The sequence below is a fragment of the Hydra viridissima genome, unplaced genomic scaffold (genome assembly GCF_058129835.1).
Source record: "Hydra viridissima isolate aposymbiotic clone 2 unplaced genomic scaffold, HvirCarnegie_v1 scaffold_9, whole genome shotgun sequence".
Classification (NCBI taxonomy): Eukaryota; Metazoa; Cnidaria; class Hydrozoa; order Anthoathecata; family Hydridae; genus Hydra; species Hydra viridissima.
In genome coordinates, this window is record NW_028324308.1 from 2,652,820 (window position 1) to 2,664,144 (window position 11,325).

Sequence of the window (11,325 nt, forward strand, 5' to 3'; positions counted from 1 at the left end):
TTTATTTGGTTATAAAACTTGTTTTTTAATCGCAAGCGTAATGATTAATCATAAAACCAGAGTGTAATATCATTATGGCGTACTTAAATATAATAATGTAACCAAAATTACGTCATCAAAATATTGTCAAACAAGAGGCCAAGGTTGACCAATTTCAAACCACTCGCCCTACTTCTAATGGAGTTTTCAAAATAGAACTCATAGTTCTTTTTTAATCCTTATTGTTTTGTTGTTGTTGTTTTTTTTTGGTTTTTTTTTTTTTTTGTAAAGAATTTATAATTATTTTTCAAAAATCTTTATTTCAATATACTTTTTTTTAGCTCATAAATTTTAAACAAGTTTTAACTATATACAGAGTTTAAAGATGTCGTCACAATTACATTAAAAGTATTAAAAAATTTTTTTTTCCCACGAAAGGTTACGAACGTAACCACACGATTGTATCCTTATTAATTACATTATCAACCGGATATTCATTCACCCAGATAAAATGTACAACAAGACTAATAAACAATCATTTTGATGACATAAAAAATTAAAAGTAAATTTTAGTTTTAGAGTGTACTGGAACAGTTATAGTAATCCACATTATTTCAACACATACTCAACGACAACGCTTAATATATCCGCTCAACGATTACAGATGTTCTTATATAAAATAGAAATTGTGATATTATATCAAATGAATTCTTAATTTATGTACGTACATTCCGTTATCAAACATAAATAATCGTCATGACTAACACCTAATGTAATAAACGTTTTACAATAACACGTGGGCTTTTTCAAATAAAATTTGCTGTTACAAAAGCGCGATCTTTTTTATTTAGTAACAACTTTTTTTTGTGCAGCGGCTTATTTTAACGCGATATTGAAATTTGATGAAGCAAATGTCACTGCTGCTAACCCCAGTAAGAGCTATCTTTTCGTGTTATTATTTAAAATGGATTTACACTATAAAATTCCGAAAAAATAATAACAATCGTAAAAAAAATGTCTATTGTTTATTTTTTACTTTTATTTTGCTGTCCGCTGTTTTGTATTCAACACACTGTTTTATTAATTTTTCAGTTATAGCGTTTAACTTGATAGATTTTTTTTTTTTTTTTTTTTTTTTTTTACTTAAGGTTGTGGAACAAAGACGATTTGAAGATCATGATGATTATCTTTCTCAGAGCAAATTTACAGACGAAGATAGTATTGCATCGTTTGACAGTAACGATTCTTTCACAGAAGATACCGCAAATAAATATACCAAACCAGAACAAACTCTAAAACAAAATAAAACCTCTGGTGCTGAAAAAAACAAAGTTAACGAATTATCATTTGTAAGTTTGAAAAATACTTCTTTAAAGAAAATGACGGCGTTAAAGAATAATATTTAATGGCTTTAGTTAAGGATTAATATCTCGGAAAAAATCTCATCTTTGAAAAGTCTAATTTAACATTAAATATTTTTAGCGTGAAATTTTGCCATCATCTAATAACTTATATGAAAAGCGAAGCCGAAATAGGCTTGCAGCCCGGCGTTGTAGACAGAAACAAAAAGAACGAATTGAATATTTAGAAAAGGTATGCTTTAATTCCTGTCATTATTATTATCACTGTGGTCGGCCTCCTTCTCCTTATCATTATTATCGTCCTTGTCATCACCGTCATCGTCATTATGATCTTTAACTTCTTCATAATCTTTAATCCTTTTTCTTTGCATAAAGGATGCCCAAAGGATTGAAAAAGAAAATTTTCATGTCGAATTAGAGATAAAAGAGTTGCAACGTCAACTTGATGAAATGAGACGAACTTTACGAAATCATAGGTGTCGAATAAAAAGACCAATCGCAACAAAGTAAAAAAAAAAGATATCGAACTCAATCCCCCATCTTAGAACATTCACAAGAAATGTTATTTTATTATTTTAACGCTATTTATTATGAAATTGTAATATAGTAGAGTATAAATTTAATATTTACATGAAAACCCGAAACAAAACATTTCATCAGTTGGTATTTAATTTTTTCATCAGTTGGGGTTTAAATTTTTGAATTTTTTGAATATCATAAATAGATGAACTTCTACCCAAAAGTAAGAAAACCACTCTCTCTTCACAAAGAAAAAACTGACAACTAAATTAGTCTCGGTACTTAAGAACGAGAGAACCAAAGTGAAGTTAGAGGAATTGTGCTGAAAAGAAAGCAAGGCTAAAACTATTGCAAAAGTTCTTGGTGAATGTAACTTTTGAAATTCAATAAAGATGATGATTGGTTATACAACCAGTGTTGACACTATGAAAAAGAATGGAGTAGTTGCCCAATACACAGAATGTTCCCAGAGAAGGTATCAACAAACCGTAATTTTTTCAGTCATCAGCATCACGTTCTAGACAGAATTCTACGTGTGGTGATGGAAGAATACCTTTTTGGTAACACCAACTCGTCTAACATTGAGTATCCATTTTTGCCTGAAACTTGAAGAATGTGAAATACTTAAAGCAGAGTTTGTGAAGATGGCATGAAATTTACCATCTAAGACAAGTGTTCAGATTCTTTGAGAAAAAATGGAGATTTCCTATTGATTAATTTTCAGAAAATTCCTAACATCAATAATCTTAGGTAGAATTCAATCGGTCATTTAAGTTACACCAAAAAATTATACTCCCAATGAAATATTTGACGATATCGAAAATTTGGTTAGATGATGATATGGAAGAAGAAATAAAAGATTCCACAAAAGATCAGTACTCTAATTATATTTTAGATTTTGGTGAAGAAAACGAGAATGTTATAACATTGAATACTGACTTTAATCAAACTATTATTAATTTGACAGGTATTATAAGAATGTTTAAAAAATCGCCCATAAAGCATTCTACCTTGCAACAAAATATATTTGCAATAGCTAAAAAAACTCGAATGAATTTCTTGAGTGTAACGCTTCGACGATTTTTAAATTTATCCAAATGTATTAAGAAATCCTAAATCAAGTTGAACTTTGATCCCATCTGAGAAAATGATATTTTTGCACTACAAAACCTTTTTTGTGTTTTCTCATCAGTTGAAACTGCCGATACTGAAATGAGTAAAAATGATGCAAATCTCATAATAGCTGAGGGAGTTTACAAACTTTTGTTTGAAAAGTTACAACCAATCCAAACTAGTTTAACCAAAAAGCTGATACAAGCTATCAAAAAATGGATGGGTGAGAGAAGAGATCCAGTTTTAATGATTGATAAATTATCTACTGAGTGGAAACCAAGTTTCAACGATCATTTGAAACATTCCTCAAAAAAATGCTGCAATTTTATTCGCTGTTAAAATTACGGAACAAATACATTCACAAATGTTTGTTGATGAGTATGTTAATATCAATAAAATGATGCAACCTCATCTTCACCTGATGCAAACAATTTAATAGAAATAGCATCACAAGTTGGATTGCAAAAAGAACTCCAAAAGCAACTGCAAAAAGAACTCCAAAATACAACAAGTTCTTTTTCAAATCCAGAAAAAAAACACAAAAAAACATTGCAAAATTGATAAATATATTGAGCTGAAAGAATTTCGTCATTTTTTTTGTAAGATTCTTTCAGAAAAAGGCAGACAACCTTGGGTGTTTTTGTGTCACGCTTTGATGACAATTCGCCCAACATCAACAGTTTTTGAAAGAGTTTTGCTTAACAACAAAAACAAAAAGAAAAACAAGTTTAATTTTTTAAACATTCACTTTCAATTTTACTTTTAAAATATATGTTTTTAAAAAAAATTTGTTTAAAAAAATAATAGAACCATTAAAAATTAATTATTAAAGGTTTTTTTGATTGAATTATTATTATTATTCATTTTTTGTTAATACTTTAAAAATATTTACCAAAATACTTTACATCACTTTTAATAAACTATTAGAGTATTCGAATATTTACCAAAATACGTTATATCACTTTTAATAAACTATTCGAGTATTCGAATATTTACCAAAATACGTTATATCACTTTTAATAAACTATTCGAGTATTCGAATATTTACCAAAATACGTTATATCACTTTTAATAAACTATTTGAGTATTCGAATATTTCCATATTTTTTTATTCGATATTCGCATAGTAAAAAAACTCGATTAGTTGGATGGACAAAAAAAATGCAGCAAGGAATATTGTCTCTGGGAGGTATGCAGATTTCGCATGACTGAACAAACCATTGGTTTACCAATCAGATGTACATCGGAAATGACTTCAAGAACTTGAAACAAATGTTTCACCGATACAAAAAAGCAATGCAGTCATTGAAGAATCACTGGAAGCAGGGGCCATCAGTAATCGAGATACCAAGAACCAATCAGTGTGCCGAATGTGCAATCAAAGTAATGCAGGAACCTTATACTGTCTGCACAAACAAGAAAAAGCTGCAACTTAGATTTATTCTAAGCTATAAACAGTTATAAAAATTGTACATTGTAAACTGTACACGGATATTAAAACATTTGTGAGCTCTGTGGATGTTGCTTGATACATGCATATTTCGTAATACAGGCAGAATATATTTCTTGTTTTCGGGGGGAGACTTTTTCTAAAAAGATATTGAAATAACGTTTCATTTCATTTTTCTTACACAAAAGTTAATGCAGAAATATTAGTTTGTAAAAATGTTACAACCCTGAAAAAATGTTCAGTTTTTATGAAACGTGAAAAAGTTAGTGACGCGTTAAAAAAACAAAAGCGCGTGGATTAACGGAAGATCTTTTTTACATCTTTCCGAGTCGGAAAATCAGAACTTTTGTTAACAGGTCCTAAGAATCAACTTAACATATTTTCAACAGCAACTAATGAGAGCAAACAAGGTATTTTGTTTTATTAAAATGTGTCTTTGGAGTTTACCACTATAGAACACAATGACAAAGCTGTTTTCACGCATATGAAAGCTTTTTAATCTTCTGCGTCATGACATTATGGCATAATAATTTATGCTAGGATATATAATTTATGCTAGTATATTAAGCTGTTATAACAGAGAACGAAAATTTTTTCGTATTTTTTTTTTTAATCAAAACCATTCCTTCAATTTGGAATTTTTTCATTAACAACGGATAAAGGATAGATAAAGTACAAAAATTTATGACAATAATTTTAAATAATCAAATTTAAAATAATTTAGATATTTAGATATACAAATTTACAAAAAAAACTTTTGATGCTTTTCCTCTCTTACAATATTTTGTTTCAACCTTCAAGATATTTTGTTTCAACCTTTAAGATGCACAGTTCCCAATCGATTAAATCCATTGAACTTATTTTTCAAAAAACAACATTTATAATTTTTTATGAATATAAACTTTTTACACCATAACCTTTTACTACTATGAATGCATAAAAAATTCTATTTCAATAAACTCCAGAAAAACCTATTTGTGTTAAAAGACTAAAGAAATTTTCACTTTCTTCGTTATTATTCGTTATCAACGGAAAAACAAAATGCCGATGCTTCATGACGTCATAAATATAACTACTTCTCTGAAGGTTTTAAAGAAGAAGAAGAAAAAAAAAATTGAAAATTGTTTCGTTTTCTGTAACTGTTTACAGTTTTATATCCAAACATCAACGATTTTGCCATGTCATTACATAGGACATGTAGTTACAGGCGGAATGTTATGAACAGAAGTTTTTTTGTTATGAACGGAAGTTTTTTTGTGATGAACGGAAGTTTTTCCATCAAAATATTAAAATAACAACGTGATGATTACAGTATACAACCATTTCTGTGTTTCAACAATTCTGAATAGGCTAAAGAAAAATAACAACCTTAAAGATTTTTCAGCCATTTTAGCTTCAAATGAAAGAGTTCTTTTTTTTTTTTTTTTTTTATCTCTCTGTAAGTACATAAACGAGATTTCGCTGTTTTCGATCGAAATACGCAAGAAAATTTTTGATCGAAATACGCAAGAAAATTTTGCTCAAGTTGCAACAAGCGTTTTCTATTCTGAATGACAACTTGGACAAAATATCTTTGTATAACTTTCTTTGTATAACTTTCTGAACAAACACCATCATGAGGGTTTTTTAATGAGCTTTCCTGTAGCAAATAATTTCCATAAACAATAAATCAGACTTGAATAGTTCCATTGAAAAAAAAAAAAAAAATCATTGTAATTATAAAACACCAAAAGAACTTCACATATCTTGTTAACAAAAGCAATGGTTGTATTTTCGCATATTTCGCAATTTACTTTAAGTCTTTCTCACTGAACCAAAACACTTTTAATTTCTTTAGATAAAAATTGAAAGATCGATAATTTGACATCAATTGACTCGCTCATCTATTACTCCAAAAAGAAGCATTTTATAAATCTATCGGTGCAATAAAATGTTGGTTTGCAAGATTTAGAACACTAGTCAACAGAATTTTTACTAAAATTTAGTGGTTGCTTTTTACAAAATTCGATGCGCTGATTCCAAGTCTAGCTTCCTCTTTGTCTATTACATCAACTTTTTATTCTACAGCAAAATTAGGTTTTACGATTAAATGGATAATAGAAAAAACTAAAATTTATTAATTGACTTCTCAGGGTTATTCTCTTACATTTTGCATAAAAATGATACTTTTGACTTTTTCTCATTAAACCAAAAAGTAACATTTTTGAGCGTTTTAAAAAAGTAGTCAAAAGGTAAAAGGTACAACATGTACGTTGTACCTTTGACCACATGTCAATAAAAGCTTATATAACCTATTTGTAAGCAATCAAAGCTGTCTAAAATGAATTAAAAAAATCAATCCTTAAAACTATTATCTCAAACCCTAATTATGGTTAGAAATAATCATATAAACTTTTGCATAACAAAAAAAAAAGACGTAGGTTAATGATAATAATATCATAGATTATCCAAACAACTATATATGACAGTTTTGTTATCAAATAAGAAAAACATGAATATTTACTTTTTAAAAGCTAAAATTTATAATTCCTCGTGGATCAACACAATCTATCCTTAACATAAACTTTTACGGTAAAAAGAGTCGTAATGGACTAATATTTCAAATGGTACTTAACGTTTTTGCAAAATGATAATAGTAGACCAATAGGACAGAGTGACTAAAGGTACAACGTGGTCAAAAGCACAACAGGTTCCTCTATAATAAAATATAATACAAGGAACAAGTTTTCGCTTTGCAATTATAGCAAATGATCAACAACTTAATTAGCGTTAATTAGCGTTACTTATAAATAATTGTATGCATAAAAATACATAAGTATGAATGTCAAAGGAATTAGTTTGTATATAAATTATGTTGAATTTCACGTATGACGATTTAAAACCTGCGAAAAGTTTGCCTTGAGTAAGCTAAAGCGTGGAGAGACAGTTGATGTTTATTTGGGGGAACTGCGAAGATTATCTACCATAATTGATGGGCTACCAGGCAAATCAATTACGTTTGCCTTTATTGCTGGGCTTCCCGAGAAAAATTGACTGATGAGAGATCGAATTCTCGTGTAAACAATCTTACAACTGTACAAATACTTGCGCGAACAAGGGCTCTTATGATTGAGGAACGAAACAATGGGATGGACAAAAAATTTGCTGTTGCTGTAATGAAAAGTATTGATCCGAGATTGCTAGAAGATACACCACAATCAGTGTGCTATGAGTGCAAACTCACCAATCACTTTGCGAAAGATTGTCATCTACGAAGAAATAATAATCGAAACTCAGGTTGAAAGCTCAAGTTGAAGAAGTGAGACAAGCGATGCGCTGTATTACTCATGTCAAGAGTCTGGACACATATCAAGAACGTACCCAAAAAACGGAGTGAGGGAGAAGACGTTTGCGCCAGCTCTCTTCCTAAATAATTAGTAATGGTGTTACCTAGTATACGCTTGGACATTAACGGTGTATTTCAGGTTGTGTTAATTGACTAAGGATGTACCTGCTGCATCATTTATAAAAAAGTGTGCGACAAAAATAACAAAGAAAGAAGTTAGCGTGTTAACAATAAATGGACAACAACAGCAGGGCGAAGGTTTTAGCCAAACTTAAATTACAGTGCCAAATGGAAATACAGTGTGTGTGGAATTACTTGTAGTCGACTTTAAACCACTGGGTTTTTGGTTTCTTAATGGGTATGAATGAAATAGTGGCACTTGGTGGAGTATCGATTTCTGCAACGTGGGATATTTGTTTTATGGGTAAAATAAAAGCATGTTTACTTGGTCTAAAAAGCGATATTCCAAAAGATGTTAGTGATATGAATCTAGTAGCTCAGGATTTCGCAGCTTCATTTGAAAAGGAAAATAGAGAATGGATAATTGCGTGGAAATGGAATGGCAAACCTGAAAGTCTGGTGAATAAAATTGCTGAATATATTATCTCTATCGACATAAAATGCAAATAAGAAATTGGATGGTGGATAGAGAAAAATTGCCTGCAAAAGTACGAAGCGAAAAAATACGGTCCAGTAAAAGGTTTGGTTCCGCTTATAGTAATCATGCAGCAAAACAAAGGAAAACTACGGCCAGTTTTAGACTTCTCGTTTATTGAAGCATTTATGATGAATACGGATGCATGTGCTGAGAAAATATTTCAATATTTGATTTATTGAAATATTTTCTCCCAACCAGCTGTGTACTTAACCATTTGGAAAGGTATGGACTACATAGTAAGCCGGCGGTTCGTGTGTGCGAAGAAGCAAGATTTCTAGGGTTACAAGTTGGAATTGAAAATAAGAAGTTATTTTGGAAGAGTGACAACGATTTCGGTGAAGTTAACTAACAAAGCGTGAATTTTCTTTTTATGCAGAAAAACGATAGGGAATCTTCCATTTTGTGGTTGATTGCGTGTAGCTTAACCATTTGTTAAAAGAACGGCAAACGTCCTAACAAAAACATGAGATGAAAAGATATAATGCGATTTTGTTAAAAGAATGGTGAACGATATGGTAAAAAGAACACGAACGACGATCCAGCCGAAGTAATTTAGAATGTTTATGGCAACCAGGCAACAGTGTGTGTGGATGCTAGTTCATTAGCGCTTGTTAGTTCACTTGCAATATAATCGAAAACGCATGTTTGTTAAGAAAAGATGATCAACACATATAAGCATGTCGGAACTCGACGCAGAAATCAAGGGGCTAAACATGGGTCTCAATTGGAAGATGAATATCTTGCATATTTTCACTGATTGAAAAGCAGTATTTCATTGGGTTACCGACTGGAAAATCTGACTGGAAAATCTGACTGGAAAATCCAGATTGATGACAAAAGGTTCAAACGAAATGCTGATTAGAAGAAGGCTTTAGACCATTACGAATATTTTGGACGATTACAAACTCAGAGTGGATATCAAGCTTGTCCCCTCGGAGTCACTTACTCGAGTTACTTGTAAATAATTGTATGCATAAAAAGACATAAGCGTGAATGTCAAGGGAATTAGCTTGTATATAAATTGTTGAATTTCACATAGATACATCGGCGTTTACGCATTACTAAAAACAATCTTTTTTTTTATGTAAAACTAAACGCAAGAGTTTCTTAAGTGTTTCATGTCCAAACACTCTCTTTAAATACTCCGACAGTAGTCTGCCATCGAGTATGTGTCCCATCAGCTTCGATATCTATTCTCCATCACTTTCAAATCTTGATGAAAATACTTGCCATGCTCGTCGCTCACGACGCTTGTTTTGGTATTAGAATTAATTTTGGGGATTCGAAATGTTTTTAGCTTTTACTGCTACAATCTGGTCTGCAATATACTACGTATTGTTAACTCTCTAACTAATGCACTAGAAGAAAATTCTCAGGAGGAAAGAAGTAAATATTGCATGATGTCACCGGATCAAAATTGATTTGTAGATGGGTTGAAACAGATGACTATCTTTGAAAGTCTGTTTGCAATTAATTCTAAATAAGATTGTTGCATAGACTTGTATGTTTTAAAAATAATCAGGTTTTTTAGTAATTTATTAGTCAAAACGTATGAACCGGTGATTCATCTCGAATGAGAGGCGAGCTACCGCCAACCAGATTAATTTAGTCAAACTTACAAAGATTCTCCGAAAAAATGAATAAAATAACATTTGTTGTCCGAAATAAGGGGAATATTTTATCTTTTAAGGTTTTTATGATAAAACTGTGTTTTATGCAAGAAAATTATTGAAATTTCAAACAGAAGAGTGACTAAAATTTCAAATACAAAAATGTCCTACGGATGACAATCCCAGATTTCAAAACAATTTGCAATGAGCACCCGCAGGTATGTATTATTACCACTTAAAAGGATTTTTTCGGGTGTTTTGTTGATACTAATGTCAAATTGTGTAGAAAAAACCGAATGAAGACAATTCATATGACTCACTAAATTCACACGTTGCCTTATTCACACGTTGCCTTATGATTTTCTTGTACGAAATGGTTGAATTTAAAATTTAGAAATAAAAAAATAAAAAACAAGAACATTTTTAGTCAATAACAGAAATTGTTGAGATTTATCTAATACTATATTAGTTATAATTTCTAATTTAACATTCCAGCGATGATTGCGTCATCAACTGAAATCTAATATTTCAGCGATGATGATGTAATCAACACTGACATTGAATTCGAATCGCCATTCAAATTCATACAAAACAGCGTTTTTCAAAAATTGTAGGGACCCTCAAGGTCTTAACCAAAATATGTTCTTTTACAAACATCTACCGATTTATAAAGATAACCTCCTATTTTTAACTTAAAAGATTATTTTAGTGTTTTATAACCAATGTACAATCGAGGTGTATTTTCACAGATTAATATTTTTGTCTTCTTAAGTTCTTTAGGAATGTTTTAGAGCCATTCTAAACGGATTAAAGTCTCGACTTATTCATCAGTGTATATGGTAAAAGAAATATTGAATGATTATTATTCTTTCCACATAAATTCACCTTCATTATTAATAATTTCCCCAGTCACATATCCACAGATATGATATCCACACTCACATTACATGTTTAAGATGACAGCTCTGACTTTTACGTAAAGGATTCGGCCAGCCCTGTACTCAAGGTAGACCATTAAGTAAATCAAAAATAATTCTTTACTATATTAACCTTGTACTTACAGAGAGACGGATAAAAACAGGCACCATACAATTAAATGCACTTGGTTTAATCTCTCTAGGAGAGATTAAAACAAATTCCATACATTAACTAAGATACTATATTATCCACCTTGGGGAAGAACTGGAGGAAAATTAACGAGTTTTAGGACATTGTAACATTTGTAAGTTTTTGTCGACCAAATTTTGGTGGTTTTTAGTTTAGCGATAATTTTTTAAACTTAATTTTAGAAGTTCAAAAAGTAAAGCAAT

The 11,325-nt window shown here is 30.6% G+C and overlaps 1 protein-coding gene and 1 long non-coding RNA gene across 2 annotated transcripts; both read left to right on the top strand.

The window, feature by feature from the left end:
- Positions 1-590: 590 nt before the first annotated feature.
- Positions 591-3,695, top strand: LOC145186093 (uncharacterized). The gene is made up of 4 exons (XM_080062167.2): positions 591-911; positions 1,128-1,328; positions 1,462-1,572; positions 1,716-3,695. Exons 1-4 carry the CDS (start codon positions 882-884, stop codon positions 1,848-1,850), a joined length of 477 nt encoding a protein of 158 aa, XP_079918293.2. The 5' UTR covers positions 591-881; the 3' UTR covers positions 1,851-3,695.
- Positions 3,696-4,555: 860 nt separating this feature from the next.
- On the top strand, positions 4,556-8,867 carry LOC149883595 (uncharacterized). Its single transcript, XR_016456017.1, has 2 exons — positions 4,556-4,832; positions 6,260-8,867. It is a non-coding gene; the product is annotated as an uncharacterized LOC149883595 (long non-coding RNA).
- The last annotated feature ends 2,458 nt before the right edge of the window (positions 8,868-11,325 follow it).